The 19,958-nt window shown below is 47.0% G+C and overlaps 1 protein-coding gene across 6 annotated transcripts in view; it reads right to left on the reverse strand.

The window, feature by feature from the left end:
• Positions 1 to 2,029: 2,029 nt before the first annotated feature.
• SESN2 (sestrin 2) overlaps positions 2,030 to 19,958 on the reverse strand; it is a 59,093-nt gene continuing 41,164 nt past the window's right edge. For 4 of the 6 annotated variants that reach the window (XM_081869082.1, XM_081869084.1, XM_081869086.1 and 1 more), the window contains exons 2-10: positions 19,006 to 19,071; positions 14,463 to 14,660; positions 12,444 to 12,626; positions 11,702 to 11,914; positions 10,893 to 11,052; positions 10,116 to 10,231; positions 9,037 to 9,227; positions 7,500 to 7,644; positions 2,030 to 6,633 (exon numbers count right to left, since the gene is read on the reverse strand). In XM_081869082.1, the coding sequence (XP_081725208.1) occupies positions 6,547 to 6,633; positions 7,500 to 7,644; positions 9,037 to 9,227; positions 10,116 to 10,231; positions 10,893 to 11,052; positions 11,702 to 11,914; positions 12,444 to 12,626; positions 14,463 to 14,660; positions 19,006 to 19,071 (1,359 nt within the window). In that variant the 3' untranslated portion in view covers positions 2,030 to 6,546. The remainder of the gene's footprint in view (positions 6,634 to 7,499; positions 7,645 to 9,036; positions 9,228 to 10,115; positions 10,232 to 10,892; positions 11,053 to 11,701; positions 11,915 to 12,443; positions 12,627 to 14,462; positions 14,661 to 19,005; positions 19,072 to 19,958) is intronic. The other 2 variants (XM_081869083.1, XM_081869085.1) reach the window with 1 other exon arrangement.

The raw sequence follows: 19,958 nt of genomic DNA on the forward strand, positions 1-19,958 counted from the left end.
ATCTACCACTAACCAGATGAGTTTTGCACTCGTAGCAGCACAGAACATTCTCTGCCTTGCTTCATGCCTGCTCAAAGCTGATAAAAAGTTTGTTATCCCAGAAGCTCTTACAAAACTGGTGTTGAGTAACTCCTGCAAACCGAGAGCCTTGGGATGAAAAAATCCTTGGATGCTGGTCCTCAAAGCTACTTCTAATCCTTTTGCCCTCCATCAAACGCAAACATCCATGGCCTGCATCAGGTTGCTGGCCAAAGAAGACCCCAAAGGAATGGCTGTTTTCAAATGGCAGTGCCCCTCCAAAGTACAAACACATGCCCATTGTAGGCATCTCAGCCAGGGCTGCAGTTAGGGATAGGAGGCAGGGAGACATTCAACACACATTTAGAGGAGGAGGGGGCTACTGATGGCTATTGGTATTTGAACATCAGTTGATGAAAACCGCAGTGGGAGCCGGCAAGTGCTCTTGTGTTCAAATTCTGCTTGCGGGTTTCCCAAACGAGGCTTCTGATTGGCCACTGAGATAATCAGATGCAGGATGAGATGGGCCATTGGGCTGACCCAGCAGGCTCTTCTTATGTTCTCCACCGTATATTTAATGCATATTCAAAGCATGTGACCCTGGCTGAAAGCTCGTCCTAACCACCTGAACATGACGAGGAGAAACCCATTCACTGATCGCTGATGCTATAATGCTAATTCACTTTTAAGGTGCCTTGTTTCAGCAGTCACAAGAGAGTTTTAGCGACTGCCTTAACAACAAGCCAAACGGAGGGCCAAGTGGCTGAGTAGGACGAGGAAGCAGACTGGCTTGTACTGGCGAGGGAGCAGCTGCAGCCACTCTGCACAGGCACACCTGGGCCTGAGCTGCACGCCTAAACTTTTATCTGGCAGGATTTATATGGGGATAAGATAAGGCACTACTGTTCAGTCCATCCTGAACTGCTGCTAGGCTACTGCAAGGAAGAAATGGCTTTCAAAGAGGATTGGACAAATTCATGGTGGATAATGCTGTCGAGGACAGCTACTAGTCACGGGGGTTATGCTCTGCCTTCAATTGTAGAGGCAGTAATGCTTCTGAATGCTGCTACCAGTTACTGGAAAGTAGAGGGGAGCAGTCTTCCCAAAGGCATCTGTCTGGCCACTGTGAGTAACAGGATGCTGGCAGAGATGGACCATTGACCTGTTCAGGCTGGCTCTTCTTCTGCTCTTAAATGTGACTGTCAACACACAGAATGATGGGTTCTAGGAGCCTCAGCCTGAACAAGGAAAACAGTCTCCCTGCTCCTGAACGTGAGAGATGTGGCTCAGTGGTTAAGCACACTTACTTTGCATGCAGAGTGTCTCAGGTTTGATCCCTGGCATCTCCAGGTAGGCCTGGACAAAACTCTGTCTGAATCCCTGGAAAGCCACTGCCAGTCAGGGTCTGACTCAGTACAAGGGTAGCTTCCTATGTTCCTAAATCCAGCTTTTCATCTTCTGTTGAAAACCAGGTTTGGTTCCGCAAGTGCACAAGGGGCCCCAAGTCTTGAAAGCAGCATGCCGTTGTACCCAATACAATAAGCTGGGCTGTGTGTGCTTACTTGTGGTATCCACAAGTCTTTCTCCCATTCAAGGACATAAGAAAAAGCTTGCTGGATCAGGCCAGTGGCAAAGCACCCTGTTCTCAGAGTGGCCAAACAGATGTTTGTGGGGAACCAGCAAGCAAGATTCAACCCCAAGAGCCCTCTCCCCTCCTGTGGTTTTCACCACCTGGTATTCAGAAGCATTGCTGATTCCACCTGTGGCATCACAGCACAGCTGTTCAGGCTAATAGTCCTCTCCTCTGTGAATTTCTCTAATCGCTCTTTTAAAGCCACCCAATTTGGCAGCCATCACTGTCTCCCGTGGGAGCGCGTTCCATAGTTTAACTATGTGTTGCACGGAGAAGCACTTTCTTTTGCTAATGTGTCCACAGGCTCGAAGACGGTTGGCAACCCCTGGCTTCACTGATGTAGGCAAGAACTCTGTTTAAAAACAAACCGGACAGATGTTTGGAAAAACCAAAAGGCAACTTTATTTCTCAAAAAAAACAAACAAGAACTGGTAGCAAAGTCACAACACTGGTACAGTCAAGAGTAAATACATTTTTTTAAACACACAAACACAACATAACTTATACGGAGCAGAGGTCCCACCCAGGTTCCAGAGGCATCCAAGTCTGTACTGCTGGAGGGGTGGGGAAGGGGGAGTGGGAGGGAGTGAAGCCAGGAAGAGAGAGCAATGGTGTGCATGGATTGGTTTTTTTTTGTTTGTTTTTTTTAAAGTATACTTGATGGCATGAGATTTGAGAATGGTCATTGCAGAGACTGGGAGAAATGTGAAATTTAGTGGCACATTCAGGCTAAAGTCACAGACACAGCCTGCTCTCTCAGGATGCTGTGGGATCCTCTGCTCCCCTGCCCCACACTGCACCTCTCAAGGTGGAAACAGACAAAGCTTTCCTAAGAAAGACCCACCTGAAACAGGACACATGATAGTCAATCAACAGAACTGCATTTGGATACGGACAGGCTCCTTAAGAAAAAGTGGCGAGTATCTAAATCAGCTCAAAAAGCCGGCTTGGGAAGAAGAGGGGGGTGGCAGGGGGAAGTGAGGAAAAGTTCAAAACCAGCTTGAATAAAGAGTCGAGGCCTGCTCAGCTCAGTTTAGTCACAGGCCAAGCTAGCCTTTGAATTTCACAGTGCATTTGCTGCCTTAATGTGCAATACTGCCGTGGGCAAAGAGAACGAGCCATTACGCTTTATGGGGGCTTTGTTTCTCCAGGGAAGCTGAGCAGCAGGCTACTCTGGTGAAGCCACTTCAAATGGATCCCCCCTGTGAAAAACAAGGGGGACAACTTAACCAAGAGTCCTTGCAGAGTGTGGCCTAGAGGTTTAGGTCCTTGCAGAGTCAAGGCCCCACCTTCCGCCTACAAACACCACCACAAGACTTGCTTTGCAGTGCAGGAAGTGTATGAATGTTAACACACAGTGACCGTACAGTGTCTTGAAGCAGAGTTAACTAAGCAGCCAAACATAAACCCCAGCCTTTTTGTTTTTCCTTCCAGCGAGCAATGTGTTTCAGTTAGAAGAAAGAATATCCTTTGCAGTCTCTCAAGGCACCTACAGAGTCAGTCTGGAAAGCCATGATCACTAGTATCTTGAGAATTTACAAAAGGGTGACTAACCAGTGGCCCTCCAGATGTTGCTAGGAACCAACTCCCATCAGCCCCCAGCCAACATGGCCAAAGGGCCAGGAATGAAAGGAGTTAAAGTCCAAGAGCGTGTGTACGACCACATGTTAATCACCCTGCTTTGAAAGTCAGCATATAAACACCAAAATCATTCTGAACTCTACACAACCAGGTGAAATTTGAGAAACCCAAGGCTCCATACCAAACCTACTGTATTGTGACCGACGGACGGACTGGGAAGCCATGGGGCAGCCAATGTGCTGCCTTCCAGAAGCTATGGACTACAACACCCATCAGCCCCAGCCAACATGGCCAATGGTCCTACAATGTCTGTAGGGCACCATGTTGGCTATCTTAAAATACCAATTCATGAGCTGTAAAGCCAGTCATATGAGGTAGGCCCCAGCAAATGAATCCTGTGTACCTTATCTTTGACCAACAAAGGCCGAAATACTGTTTTAGCTTCCCTGCCTATGCCAGCTCTGTGATATCTTTACTTTTCCTAGGGCAGGAACTGGGGAACCTGTGGCCTTTCAAGTGTTGCCGGACTACAAATCTCATCATTCCTGAACATTGGCCATGTTGGCTGGCGACTGATGGGAGTTGGGAGTCCAGCAACATACAGAGGGGTGCAGGTTCCCCATCCCCCGTCTTAAGGCTTATAGAGACAATAAGCATATACTTCCAAAGTCTGGATTCATCACAGGGAGCTCCTAGGGCATATTTACAGCATAACCAACTCAGAGGTAATATAGGCTCTCTCTGACCTGAGCAAACCAGGCCTGGGAGGCCAAGTCAAAGAGGCAGCACTAGCTTTCAATCAGCACCCCCCACAAAACCCCCTGCCTATCTCATCTTTCCTGGTGTCCTCCAAATGCTCTGCACCACAACTCCCATCAACCCTAGTCTGCACAGCCTGGTTGGCTGAGGCTGATGGGAATTGTACTCCAAAATAATCTGAAAGGCAACAGGTTGGGGAACACTAGGCTAGCTTGAGCAACCTCTGCCCGTGGCAGTCTTTCATATATTTCAGGAATGCTCCCTAGAGTCCTGTTCTTTTTACCAGTCAAGCCAACACAGGATTTTCATTACTAAAGTTTAAAGGGGGGGGGGAGGCACATATATACAGAACAACCAAAACAATCTTGCGGGCATACTCCAGGGGTTTGGTACACGCAGTTTCATGGCAACAATCCAAGAGGTAAAAATTCAAGATTGTGAATATGAAAGGAGAAAGCGCCAGAACTTGATATGCATCTACACCACCTTTACGTGTTAAAACCTTTTGAAATTATGGACATTTAGTTCCTTCTTGAAGTGTAAAAAAACCCCACACCCAAAAATGGGTTAGCAGTGGGGGGGGGGGAGCAGCTTAAGAAACCCAACAAGAGTGTGGTGTTGTTTGAAAAGGTTATCTTTAAGGTTTGCTTTTTCACAGTTTAGTGATCTACTCTCTGACCAGGGAAATCAGTTAAGGCAGATACACAGTGGACTCACAAAGAACGTTGTGTGTGTGTGTGTTTTGAGCATAGGGCCTGAATGGGGTCTTTCTTGGCAGAGGGGAACCCTCCTAACTTGAGAGAGAGATGAAAAGCGCACAATGTAACATTAAGGCATGATGTTTAAATGCTCTCCACTCTCCAGTGGTCAGTGCTCTTTAAATACGGTACTTCCACATATTCACATTTCTGGAGACTGCTTTGGCAACAGGTGAGGGTCTGCTCTATACACGCAAGAGAATGAGGTGGGAGAATGGAGCACAACACTTCAGCCAGCCAGAGAAGGATCACATTTTTTCCATGCCCTCTCATGTTATATATATATATGTATATCTTTTTATTCCCTGCAAGTAAAGGACTAGTACATCAGAGAGAGGGGGTTTAGTTGAGCCTGCTTCCTTCATGCTAGCTCTTTACCTACAGGGACATCTACTTATTTACTGCAGGAGACCATTTAAAAATGGCACCTCTCACCTGCAATCTAAACTAGGGCAGAGCATTGCACGGCAAGTGTTACCACTTTATTCTATCGCACAAACAGATCAGGCCAACCTCTTCTGAAAATGTCTGTTCAGTCCCCAACTCTGGGTCATCTAGGTGGGCCCATTGTTGCCTAATCAAAACATAGAGGAACTTGTGGGCAGGGCCAGGAGGCAGAGAAAATAACAGCTCCATAAATGCTAAACACCCAAGTTCTGGGATCTGTGAGACAGCCTAAATACATGCGCGCGCACACACACACACACGTTGGGAGGTGATGCTTTTTTAAGGGAGGCAAGCACAGTTGGACATCTCTATCTATACCCCAATTTTCACAGATGCAGCAGCCTTCTGTTCTGGATCTGGTCCTTGAGAATCTGTGTACTCCAAAACTGGTTTCCTCAGCTGAGAGATCTCTCCATCCCTGGCCAGGAGAGACCCTTGCATTTTGCCCACTTTGACAAGGTGAAAAGAAAAAAGGAAAATCTGGCCAAACTTAACCACAACCTGGTATACTTTTGCCCCGTGTGACCTCTTTTAAGCCAGTCGCCATATATGGAGTGCAGTGATCTCAGGCAGGAAGCTAAGAAATGTAGTGTAGTCACCAAAATTGCAGTGGGGAAACTGCTTGTTTCATATGATTCTCAGGCCTCCCCCCACCTTCCAAAGCGTGACCTCCTCAAACATTCACAGTCCTACATTCAAAGTCCTGCAGCAGGTAGAGAAAGGAAAGCCCAAGATTGCGGCAGAGAGATCTCTTTGGTTAATCAAGTCTTTGCCTCAGCTGGTCCAGCAGCGTTGTCGTTGCAAAGGACATGGCCACGAGATCCGACATTCATTGCACTAATCATCTACTGGGTAGGGGTGGGTGTGTAGGGGGAGGTATCTGAGAGTAGCCACAACAGGAAGCCACCACCAATTTCAACACATGACAGGCCAGCAAAAGGGCATTGGCAAAACGAGCCTTCCAAGATGGAGGCCAGAAGCCTGGCCATCCAAACATGACCACCCCTCTTCCCAGCTGGTGGCAGAGCCAACAAGCCACACAGCAGGAGGGGGATGGCTCCCAAGTCTCAGCCGAGAAAGCCGGGGTTAGGCAAAGTTGGTTTTCACCACACGTGTACAGTTTGGTCTCCTGCACCGCCCTCCTTGGCTGGTTGCTTGGCAGGAGATGCTCAGAGCAGTGTCAGAAACGCCACACACAGCCCTCCAAAAAGTCACAGGGGGAGCAAGGTGACAAAAGTGTCTTTCGCAACGTAGTCCAGAAACACGCCTTGGTGTGGGGAGGGGAAGGCTCCCCTGTCCAAAACAGCTGGCCTGCCCCCCTTAGGGACGGCAAGGGGGAGCAGAGTCCCGTCAGGTCATGTAGCGGGTGATGGCACGCAAGGCGTACAGCAGGGCAGCCTGCATGCGGGCCTCCAGCAGAAGCAGGTTGATATGCACCTGGAAGGTGAGAAGAGATAGGTCAGAATGGAAAGGGGCAGAGAACAAAGCAAACATGCCAAGGCCCAGCAGGGACTACCGCTGATGCCTGCCTGTGCCCTGAGCCCTCCTTTTCAATTTTGTCTCCTTGGCAACTGGTGCTCCTTTCCCCCAGTTATAATCCCCTGGTGTTTCCCTGGGGCATTGTGGGAAATTTAAATGGTGACACCCAATGGAGCCTTCGCTCAGAGCTCAGCATTGATTAGGAGAGCAGCATATATATATATATATATATATATATATATATATATATATATATAAATCCAAGCAATTTCGGAGACAAAAGCTCTTATGAGAAAAGTATAGAATATATCCAATACTAGTCCTGGCCCACTGAATGGATGTATTACTAACTTAGGCTCATTCATTTCATGGAAGGAGAGGTGAAATTCAAACAGGAAATGAAAATAAATCACCTAGTTTGAAAGTTTGTGGGATAGGGTTGTACTCCGAGTAGACCTGCTGAAATTAATGCTGCTAACTTAGTTGTGTCCATTCATTTCAGTGGGTCTGCTCTGACTAGGAATAGCCCTGGATACAACCCACAGTGTACAAGTGTGCAGCCATATCCTATATTGGGACCCTCCCAGTCTTGTTGGACCCAAACCTCATAAGCCCAGCCAGTGCAGCCAATGGCCAGTGATGATGGAAATTACTGTCACACATCATCACAGTGTGTGTTGTGTCCTCGGATTCCCGTCCCTGCTATCACTCTCTCAGCCATGAGAAACTCAGACCAGTCTCTTGAGACCCCAGAAAGAGTGAGAGAGAAACAGACCTCCCTTCTCCTCTCCCTCACCCCCCAAGGAAATATCATGCGGCTTTACCTTTTCAGAATGTTTGAAATGCCTCCAGAAGTGAGTGTACATGCGCTTGGTGGCTTTCTCTGGATAGCAGGCCACAGTTTTGATGTAGATTTTCAAGCTGCGCTCCAAGAGCTGATTCACCTCCCTGTAATCATAGTCGTCGTACCTGGGGGGGAAAGCGCAAAGATGTGAACGTTATGGGGCTGCCTTCTGTCAAGTCAGAACATTAAGAACGTGAGTGGCCCAAGTAGTGCAGCATCCTGTTCTCAAAGAGGTCAAGCAGATGCCTAGGGGAAGCCTCCATGCCAGACCCGAGTGCAAAAGCAACCTCCCCCCCCCCCCATTTCCAGCAACTGGCGTTCTAAGGCCTCTGGCGTTGGTAGCAGAACACAGCCACAAAGTACATCTAATCCTCTTTGAAAACCATCCAAGTTGGTGGCCATCACTACTTCCTGGGGGATTGAATTCCATAATCTAAGCATGCACTCTGTGTAGAGATCCTCTTTCTTTATCCATCTTCTAACAGTAAGAGTCCATTTTGACGGGCAGCAACTCTCTGGTGTCTTCTGCAGAGGAGCCCTTTCCTGGCTCTGCTCATCAAGGTACTTTAAACTGGACACGCCAGGGACTGAGCCAGTGAAATTCTGCATACAAGCACATGCCCTGTACCCCTAAGCTATGGCGCTTCCCAGAGAAATCACTTCTTTAGCCACACGCCAACCAACAGCACAACTGTCCCTTCCCTCTTCGTTTAAGTCAGGGGGTGAGCCCCTGGCCTAATTTCATTGGGGGGTGGCAAAGAAAGGAAAGAGGGTGGGCAGAAAGAGAAACCAGTAGTAGGAAAAGGTTAGCTACCCCTGCTCTAGGGAAGCTGTTCCATTCACATGGCAGATCCAGCCGAGGATATGACAGGACAAGTCCTCCCACATCCCACAAACGTGCCTAACATCCGACCTCTCTATGAATTAGGTGACTCAGCTCCCTTGAGTCACACCTGTTTGGCGAGATCCGTGCAAGGCTAGTCGCAGAAATCAATCCAGCCAAAACACACAAAACAGTCAATCTCCTCCTTCAGTCCTATACTAAACAAAGCAACCGATCTGAGAAGGACGATGGATCTCAGTAGATTTCTTGTGAACCAGGCTATGGTTTAGCATCACATGACTAAGCTTTGGGCTTGTGTGCTTCCTCCTCTCGCCTATGTGTCCTACTTCCTGATCTGAGGCAAACCATAGTTGACATGAACCAGCAAACTAGGGTTTATCTGCAAAGTTTCTTACAATTTCTAATCCCACTTTTCAGACATTTGTAGTTTCCCAAATGGGTAAGCAACTAATTAAGCAAAATCCATGAAGGATAGATGGCGCACATGAGTACAAGGCTCATCCACAAAGTGCCAAGCTATGGTTTGGTGCTGCAAGCAACTTAATCCAATGCTTTCCTTTCTTAGAAGTAATCATTCAGCAAAGTAAAGGTCTGGAAAGGTCTCAGGTTAGCCTTGATGAGACACAATGCAGTGCGGAGGGAGAGGAGGGGAAGGGAGAAACCAAAGTCTTACCGAATGCCGAAGACACAGTGCACATAATTCCAGATGGCCCTCCGGAGCATGGATGTGTCCACCCCACTGTGCATGGCTATGGTATTATAAGTCAGGTTGTAGACCACCTGGAATTTCTCATCCAGCAATTGCCCCACATCAGGATATAGGCGATTGATGAGTGAGTAGCCATGGTCCTCCCAGGTGTAATCCTGTGTAGAGAATGAAACATAAGGACATAAAGTCAGCCTGTTGGATCAAGCCCATGGCCCATCCAATCCAACATCCGGTTCTCACAGTGGCCAAGCAGATGTCTGCAGGCCGGACTGGAGCGCAACAGCACCCCGCCCACCTGCGATTCCCAGCAATTGGTAGTCAGAAGCATGATGCCTCTGGCAACGGAGGTAAAGCATAGCCAATGTGGTTAGTAGCTGCTTATAGCCTTGGCCGCCATGAATGTGACTTATGCTCTTTTAAAACCATTCAAGTCGGTGGCCACCACCAAACAGCCTCTGTGCCACAAAGCCTACTGATGCTCTTAAGTGGTTTGCCATTTTGACAGATCTTGCCCTGCACTCATCTACTTAAAGTAGAACAATATAGTATTGTAGGATGCACAGGTACTAAGTTCATCTATCTATAAGATTTGAACTCTGGTCTCCAAGGTCAAAGCCCAACACTTTTACAGCTACACCACACTGGCAAATATTGCATACAGTGGTGCCTCGCAAGACGAAATTAATCCGTTCCGCGAGTCTCTTCGTCTTGCGGTTTTTTCGTCTTGCGAAGCACGGCTATTAGCGGCTAGCGGCTATTAACGGCTTAGCGGCTTTAAGAAAAAGGAAACAAACTCTTGCGAAGCAAGCCCATAGGGAAATTCGTCTTGCGAAGCACCTCAAAAAACGGAAAACTCTTTTGTCTAGCGAGTTTTTCGTCTTGCGAGGCATTCGTCTTGCAGGGCACCACTGTATTACCAATCTGCTGGATTGCTATCAAAGGACAGAACTGGCATTGCGTTTTAGAGAATGAGGGAGGGGGGTTGGGAGAGACTAGGAACCTTCACACACAGCAGGGACCATGAATGCATGCGAACAAGGTACCTGAGCTCGGAAAGTCGGGGGCGTCTGTTCTCCTCTCCTGGTGAAATCCTTGTATCCAAATTCTGGGTCCTCCACAAAGCACATCACATTGGGAGGCAGGGAGTGTTCAGCAATGTCTAGTGGGAATAAAGCCCCAAGGAAGATTAATGTGAGAGCATCAAAAACGCCTCCCTTTGGACAGTGCTTTCTCTTATACCAGAGCAGGTGCTATGTGCAACTAAGCTGTTCAACTAGAATACAACTGTGTCCTAATATACACCCTAGAAAAATAAAGGCAGTTTGGAGCCTAGAATTATTCTTTATTCATTTTGCCAAGACAGGATAGGAATGCCACTATAGTTCCCATCTTGCATGTGTATAATCCTTCTCTCACAAAAGGAACTTGCTCTCCTTTTTCCAGCATCAGTGGCTAAATGCAGAACACATCTGTACTATACATGTAAAGCAGTATCATACCATACCAAACTGTAGTTTGTTTAGGGGTGCTGTGAATTGTTAGATGATCCCTATTCCCTGCAGAGAGCTACAATTCCCAGATTTCCCTAGGAAGAGGGATTGATTGTTAAACCACTCTGGGAACTGTGGCTGTGTGAGGGGGATTACCTTGTTGCACTAAGTTCCAGTGCAAGAGTCTCTACTTCCCTTTGCACAGTCTGTTTTTGGTTGTTAACAGCACAGTCACTGGGAGATCCCCCCTCAAATCTTTTCCAAGTCTAGCAGGCCGTAGCACTAGGAAACTCCCCACTGAAATGGCTTGGATCCCATCTGAGAACTTGCCTGTCTTACCCGAGGGAGTAACGAGCAGACTCTCTCTCTTTTCCATCTCAAAGCGGGTCTCCATCTCCTCCTGGGTGACTGCCTCCTCTTCCAGCTGGCACTCTTGCAGAAGCTTCATCCTCTCCATCAGCACTTCCACCTCCTCCATAGCATCTGAGCCCTGAGAACATTGGGACAGAAACCAGTCAGTCCTCAGAATGACGGCTGGAGAGGGGCACACATTTATGAAGTGCTTAATTGGGGAACGGCCGTAGCTCAGTGGTACAGCACCTGCTTTACATGCAGAGGGGCCTCCAGTTCAATCCCCACTTGGGGGTGGGAATGTCCCCTTCCTGAAACCTTGAAGAGCCTTGGAGAGCTGTTGCCAGTCAGTTTAGACAACACTGAGCTATATGGGCCAATGGTCATTACTGAAAAGCAGTGCTTTTTTCTGGGGGGATGCGGGGGTACACATACGCCTAAATATTTTGTGAATCTAAGTTTGTCCTCGTTGAGGGGCAGTATTTAAATATGAGTAGGAAAATGAGAGTATCTCTAAACTTTTTTTTTTAAGAAAAAAGCACTGCTTAAGAGTATAAGCTTCCTGAAATAAACCTCTAAAGTTTCATAAGCCACTCTGGAAGCCTTTGAGGCTGAAAAGCAGGACAATGAATGCTTTCAGGTAAGCAGATATATAATGTGGAAATCACAGCACTCCCAACCCTCTCCAAGAATGGACCCTGCCAGTTTTTGGTGCTGTTTTCTAGTGGGCTTTAAGGGTCCTTAATGCATTGAGAAAAATGGAACCCCCTCCCCTTACTGCCACTCACACTGGAACTGTTTACTCCATCCTCCGAGGCTGGACTGCTATCACAACTGCGTGGCGAGGGCGGCCGAAAGACGTGGCCTCCTTCCTGGTCGATCTCCAGATTGATGCCGCAGCCAAAAACGAAGGATGCAAGCGAGTGGTAATGTGTGAGGAGCACCAGAGCCTGGATGAGTTCTGCCAGAGACCAACTGTTGTCGCCCGTCTTCAGGAGCGCCTGTTTAAAACAAGCACCACCACCAAAGGGGTCCCCATTTAGCTCCATGCATCAAAAGAAGAACTGCCCATCTTTAAATGGGAAATGAATAATATCTTGCTCAGAACTCTGCTGTACATAAGGCTGGCAAGGATGTGCTGTGCTTCCTAAACAGCAGGGCAATGGTTTCAACAGGTGGGCAGGACAACCTACCTGCCCCCCATCTGATGTCATCTGATTGACAGGCAGGTTGTCTTGCCCAACAAAGATGGTCCATAGGGTGGTGCCAGATAATGATCTGGCTCACAGGCCAAAAATGTACTCTACCCCTGCAACAGACAAGAATGGTCTGACCGGGTATGAGTCAACTTCATATATTTGTAAGTGAATCACTTTCTGTGGCCTGCCATTAACAAGAAAATGGGTGAGTTTTTTGTTTTCGTTTTTTAAAAGAGCAATGGTCTTATGAATCAATACACTGTCCTCTGTGGAGTTCTCAATGGATGTTTGCGCAACTCCCAATTCCTTCCTTCCACCCTTAGTTACTCACCTCAATGTGTTCCTTGGTAATCAACCAGGGCCGATGGGCCAGGATCTTGTTGATTTCGTTGAGGTTCCTCAGTTTCTGTGGGGCATACTGCAAGCCTCGCAGCCACTCTGGGTCCCCACCCACCTGCAGGAACTCCCCCATGTGGAAGCCAACCAGATAGGAACACTGATGTCTTGCAGCAGCCTGAGAAAAAATCGGGTAACTTAATAAGAGGGGTAACTCATAAAGAAATGCAGGAGAACAGTCTCTGCCAGGAATCAGAGTACATGGCCACATTAACAACATGGGACCCAGATTTGGGGGAAAGCTTCTCATTGGGCAGTGCTTAATTAGCCACCCTGAGCCCGGTCTTGGCTAGGGAGCGTGGGGTATAAATAAATTTATTATTATTATTATTATTATTATTATTATTATTAATTTCTATAAACAAGGGATACACAGGATGCAGTTTTCTACTGCCAAGACCATCGGCCCAATATGCTTTCTCCAGCTTGGTGCCTTCTAGATTGCTGGGTTCCTAGCCAGCTCCAGCCAGAGTGGCCAATGGTCAGGGATGATGGGAGTTGTAGTCCAGCAGCATCTGGAGGACAATAGCCTAGGGGAAGCTGGTCTACTCTCATGGGCAGTGGCTCCACACAGGTTCATACAGGCGTCTTTCCTGGCCAAATGTGGAGGTGCCAGGAAGTAAACTGGGGACCTGGCCTTCTGCATGACAAGTACACGTTCTGCCACTGAGCAGAGGTGCTACTGAGGTGGACCCAAGTTAGTCATGTACCTCAATTTCAATGGATCTTCTCTGAGTAAGACCAACATTGAAAGCTGCACGCTATAGCTACGGCTATAGGGCCACATCCGCACCAACTGAAGGACAATTATTACCACTTTGTTACGGCTTCCCCCAAAGAATCTTGAGAACTAGAGTGCTGTTAGGCAAGCTCTGTCCCTCTCACAGTAATATTATTCCCCAAGTGGCTTAACAATCATTCTTCTTCCCAGAGAATTCTGGGAATTGTAGGTCTAGGTGGGGAACAGATGTGGCCTAAGAACTCTCAGCACCCTTTGCTAACTACAGTTCCCAGGATTCTTGGGCAGGCGGACAGGGACTGTGACTGTTTAGAGAGAGATGATACTGCTTTAAATGTGCAGTGCAGAAGGGGCCTCTAAAATTCTAGGTCTTGCGAGGGAAGTCAGTAAGGAGTGTGCAGTTAGGCAACACAAACACACAAAAGTGACCAGCAGCCAGAGGGAAATAAGATGGGAATTCAATCAGGATGATTTGTTTAATGGTCATGAATGATTCACATATGGTGGCAAATTGATTTTCTTTTGCCTAACTGCCAATCACATTACTTTTAAAAATGTTACATTTATAACTTTTATTTGATTCTCATTTATAATACCTTACTTTCTGATGTTCAGAGGTTATTTTGTATAGCTGTTTTCTACCTTCCACACATTTTTGTAGCTGATTCTATGGTGTAATGTTTATTTTGATACTAAAGAGGATTCAGAGGACTTATTATTTTGATACTAAACAGGATTTATTTCAATGCTTAGCCGTGTTTTAGGGAATGTAGAAATGATCTGGGCACTTTTTGTATTTGCTGTATATTTAAGACATTTTAATCTATGCCGTAAACTGCTCAGAGTTTTGTTTAAATATAAGCAGCATGTAGGTTGTCCAAATAAATAAAAATACGAAGTGAAACAGTGACAGAAACAGCCACTCCATTTAAAAAACAAACAAACAAACAAACAAACAAACAAACAAACACCTGCCATTTTGTGGGTGTTGTTGGGGAGTGGCTGCCTGGGGCAATGCTATGACCACTGGAAGGATTAGAAACAACTCTGAGGTAATTCTGTCGTAATTCAAAACACAGAATCTAAACAGGTGCAGGGATAGCTAGGGAATTAAATAATAATAATAATAATAATGAGAAGAAACATTTTAAAATGAGGTGTTCTTTAAAATCTACACCTACTGACCCAGGTTCCCATTTCTCCTCAGTCACTCACCATGATGGCAATGTAATGGCGCTTGTGATATGGCAAAGGCCCATCCATCCGCAGCAGGAGGTACTGAGTTTTCCAGAAGCTTGTCAGGTACTCAGGATGCAGCCCCATCACCATGGTTATGTTATCCACCCTGCCTGTGGAAACAAAGGCCTCAATGAAGAGGCGCCGCTGGGCACTCTCTACTCCTTCTTGTAGGATCTACAACAGGTTAAAAAAAAAAAGGCAGGAATGTAATGGGTTGTCCAGGGGAGCCTCTTTTATTGAGCATTCGTGCCTATTAGCTTGCAAAAAGCATATGCAGAAGTTCAATTGCATCCAGTCTTTAATGGGGCATTTGTTCACATTTATTTGCAGGCAGGTTATATGGTCAAGAGCTCCACTAGTTTTCACGGTGCGTTTGCCCATTAATTCCCTAATCACAAAAAGTACAATCCTTTATGAAAAGTGAATTTGTTGTGCGAGGGTGACAAAGCGCTTTAATTCACTTTAACCGCACAAACCTAGATTTCCCAGTATGCACTTGAAACCCTTCTGCAAAATACTGAAAGTCTGGAGTTAACCCTGAGTGGCTATATAGTTTTTGGAGCTGCTAAAAGCACTTCAAATACACAATGTCAAATACACAATGTTACCAAAACAACCCTGTCCAAGTAGATTACCATCTATATGGGCAGATCCAAACCATACCTTTAAAGGACATGACTCCCTGCCCCTGACTAGAACTCTGGGAACAGCAGCACCCCTTTCACAGAGCTACAATTCACAGCATCCTTAACAAACTACAGGTCCCAGAATTATTTAGGGGAAGTCACTTGTTTATTGCTCTGTATTTTATGCTTTTTTAAAGTTGTAGGCCGCCTTGAATCCCAACTTGGGGGAAATATATGATATAAAACTATTAAAGAAATAAATCAACGTGCTTTAAACATGCACTGGATGTGATTCAAACGTATGAGGCAGATCTGCCCCTAGTAAAGTTACAGAAAGTCTGCAATAAATCCATTCAGTTGTCACAGCTTCACCTGAAGGAATACTCTCCTTTACAGAGAGAGCAAACCCTGGCAGACTTTTTAGCCAACTCGGCATTGCACTTTTCAAAGTTTATTGAGCAAACAACTTTGAGGGAGAGAGAGAGAGAGAGAGAGAGAGAGAGAGAGAGAGAGAGAGAGAAATTTAGCTGTTTCCCACAGCAGCTGAAGGGCTCAGCCATCTGATGCAATCGGGTTGTTTGTTCAAATTCCAGGCCAAAAAAACAGCCACCACCAACAGCCCAGCCCATCACACACCTCCTTGCCCCTCCTGCTTGGCAGGGAAATTTCAAAAAACACGGCTCTCTCGGTTGTTGGAATCAAAATCCTGCCCGGTGACGTCTCTGGAAGCAGATACTGTCCTTGTGGCCAGCACCACAGAGCTGCCCAGGAACAGAACCCATATCATTTCCCCAGCCAGACCAGCCAATGGCTCAATGGCTCTGAGCGGCACCCCCTTGTGAAGGAGGGAAGAGGAGCTGGGAGTAGGCCAGAGAGAAAAAGAGAAAGGGGCAGCTGTCAGCCCAGAAGGAACCCCCCCACACACCCAAAGGCTGCATACACACCATATATTTAAAGCACCCCCTCCAACAATCCTGGGAACTATAGTTTGTCAGGGGGTGGGAGTTGCAGCTGTGCTGGGGCAAACTACAGTTCCCAGGACTCAGGGGAGTGCTTTGAATGTGGTGTGTGCCTGCAGCTGAAGTCTGTAACAGGAGCAGAGTCACAAAGGATTTGAACAGATTTATGCTGCCCAAAGGGTCCACCCCACCCCAGGGCTTGAAAGGAGGGGTGAGGACAGCATCTGATGGTTGCAACAGTGGCCAGGGAGAGGTAGCTGGCGCTCAGTCTTTTGATAAGTTGTTTGTGCATACACAGGGAGGGAAGGTCACTTGATAAATAAGGAGATGACGACATCACAGGGCAACGCTCACACATGTGTCACTCCCATCACAGGAAGAGAAAAAAAAATCACAAGGGTGGGGGAAGCCAAGGACTTTGCTGTGGCAATAAGCAAATAGCACTTTGTGTTATGTGTTGCCCTGCTGGAAAGCCAGCAGGGCTGGCTGCCCCCCAAAAACCAGGAAGAGGCGGGGGTGGAGATTAACACCTCAGATGCCTCTGAACCCATGGCCAGCAGTTTTGCAAGATTGCCAGAGGTCAGGGAAAGAAACAAGTAAACAATAATCCATCTCTGTTGCTTTAGGCAAGAAAACCACCATAGAAGGGGGCAACCCTTCTTCAAGGTGCGAGGAAAACATGGGGGAAATACAGGATATTTATTTTTATTTCAGTGCTGGTGGTGAGAGGGGTTGATTTTCATTTGCAGCCTCCCTTCCTTCATCCCAGTTAAATAGGCAGCACCCCAGAAGCAACACAGTTGTACCTTGCATCCCGAAAGCCTTGCGAGTTGAACATTTTGGCTCCCAAACACCGCAAACCCAGAAGTGAGTGTTCCAGTTTGTAAAACATTCTTTGGAACCCGAACGTCCTCCGCGGCTTCTGATTGGCTGGAGGAGCTTACTGCAGCCAATCGGAAGTCACACCTTGGTTTCTGAATGCTTTGGAAGTCGAATGGACTTCTGGAACTGACTCCATTCGACTTCCAAGGTACCACTGTATTTTGACACACACACAAAAATATATCCTATATATACAAATAGCAAACTTGTTCTTAATGCAAATCCTTATCTAGGCAAAATAGTACCATCCATGCATGAGGAGGGGAGAGACATTAGCAGACCCAGAGGAGCGCCAAGATTTGCAGGAATACAATTTTTTAATTTGTAAGAATAAAAAGTCAAGTGGATCCCTTTACCCTCCAAAAAAGCTCACTGACAGCCAAGCATGCTTAACAGCCACAGGAACAAGGTTGGTAGGGGGGCACCCGGAACATAGTGTTCTCAAAAAGTGCATGGGGTGGCTGGCCTTCTAGGGGCAGGGGAGAATGGAGTTTTCTCAAAAAGGGCATGGCTGGCTGGTAGGCCTTCTGAAGAAGAGCACTCCGCACTGCAACATTTTCTTGCAGGTCCTACTCATAAAATAATTGATGTTATGGTATTTGCTTCTTATCAGCAGAACAACAAACTATTTATGTTATCAGTACCAGGGGAAAAAACAAACCTGTTTTTAGCTACTGCAGTTTCCCTCTGGGAATCGGAATTTATGAAGCAGTTTGACTGGCTTTTTCTAGCCTCCTTTAAGGAACATGATCCCTAGGCTTCAGTAGAGGGCAGTCAGGCGCAGAGACAAGTGACTGAGGTCACCCAGTGAGCATCATGGCTGAGTGGGAACTTGAGCCCTGGTCTCCCAGGACCTAGTCCGACACTCTAACCATAATGCTGCCTTGATTAATTGTCATGGAAGTATGGTCTATAATTATCTCAATAAATAGATAAAACAGAAGCTGGAGACAGTGGTGTGTAGTGCTCAGAACAGTGGTAACTAGAGATCACAAGACCGTGTGTGTGTTCCTGCCCCCTCTTCCCCCCCAAAAGGAAATTCGTCCCACCCACCCTGAGGTTTTTTAAAAAACAGTGTTGGGGCCCAGCCAGGTCTCTCTAGATCTGTTCATGCAATTTCCACATCTGTTCCAGGGCTTCTTTTCAGCCAGAACTCGCCAGACCTCAGTTCTGGCACCTCTCAGGTGGGAGCCATTGCCATTATAAGAGGCGTTCATGGTGAGTTCTGGCACCTCTTTTTCTAGAGAAATAGCACTGAATACACATGTTCCTTCCTAACATGGATGGGAGGTGGGGATGGAAAGGAATACTAAAGTTTCTGCCCTCCGCCAACCCAACAACGCCCCCCCAACCCAGCTCCAGTTCCCCTAGCTGAAACATTCTCTCATTCTAAAGTACTGCTTCCTCAAAAAACGAAAGCAAAGAACAGGGGCACTGACTAACAAGAGAGAGCTATTCCCATGCTCAGGACCACCCTGAGGTTTACAGAGTTAAAAGAAGTGATGAGGACAACTAAAGAGCAAAGGGAAGTCCTACATATGGCACAAAGAAGATAGAGAATGTTCAGCTATGGAATGTTGAGTGTGGGAACCCTGAACAGCAGGAACCCTGAATAACAGCTCTCCTGCTTGTAGCCAGCAAGCACACTGAACCTTTGCTAATATTTATTATTTATTGATACTCAGTTATTTAATATTACAGCACCTGAAGACTACTAGATGCTGAATGCTTGCCGGCTATTTTCTTGTGCATATGAGAGATCTCAAGTACATAGCCTGTTTGCCAAGGGTGCTGGGAACTGTAGCACTGCAAGGAATAAACTATGGTTCCCTGGACTCCTGCCCCAAGGTAGGGAGGACGAATGTGTTTTAAATGCACAATGTGTAAGCAGCTAGAGCTAACCTTCCCAGCACCCAGACTCCTCTCCGCCCCTCAGATCCATCCCCAGAAATGCAAAAATAACTAGCACCATCACTGCAAGGTGCTCTCTAGTAAGGATGATTCCTTAGCCTGGCAGAGAGAGAAAAAGAAGTTCCAAGCTGTGCATCTTACCTCTTCCACCGGGATGAAGGAACTGGGGCCTCTTCCCAACTGCCTGGGGATTTTGACTCCTCTGTCCTGGAAAATGAAAGGAACAGCTGTTTTTAGAAGAACCAACACTCACATCAAAGGGGATTCTGCCCCACCCAGTTACCTCTTCCCTGGGAGGACAGCCATTGCCAGAGGCTGTCCGTCACAGTTTGGGGGTGGAGGAAGGGTGGGGTGGGGAGAATAAGGCAAGAGTGAAAGAAAGCACAAAGGAGTGGGGGGGGGGAGTGCGCCAGAGCCTAGAGAGCAAAGGCTGCTGGAAACTTCAAGTTAGGCTCTGCGGATGAGATGTCTTTTTCTTAACCTCCCCTCCTTGCAAAAGCAGTTTGGAGCAATAGCCCTGGAGGAATTGCATCAGATAAAAGACCTGCCCAGAACTGGTTAGCTCAGTGTGAAGTTTGGGGATTTCCATCAACCTCCCCCACGTTCAGAAAAGAAAGCGACAATATCTCTTAAAGGAGGAGGAGCTGGTCACCCATTGCTTTTGACTCAGGAATTCTGCTACCTGATGAAAACGGTCCAAAGCGTTACAGGGAGATCTCCCCTCTCCCTGCAACAGAGGGCCTAGCCTTGCATCAGCAAGACGATCTCCCCAGGACAGGAGGCGTTTGGTAACCTACTGTATTTTTTGCTCTATAAGACTCACTTTTTCCCTCCTAAAAAGTAAGGGGAAATGTGTGTGCGCCTTATGGAGCGAATGGAGGCTGCGCAGCTATCCCAGAAGCTAGAACAGCAAGAGGGATTGCTGCTTTCACTGCGCAGCGATCCCTCTTGCTGTTCTGGCTTCTGAGATTCAGAATATTTTTTTTCTTGTTTTCCTCCTCCAAAAACTAGGTGCGTCTTGTGGTCTGGTGCGTCTAATAGAGCGAAAAATACGGTAGTTTCTCTCTCATACTCCACAGACCAGCGGTGCCAGG

Source organism: Podarcis erhardii, assembly GCF_964252035.2.
Source record: "Podarcis erhardii genome assembly, chromosome: 7".
Lineage (NCBI taxonomy): Eukaryota > Metazoa > Chordata > Lepidosauria > Squamata > Lacertidae > Podarcis > Podarcis erhardii.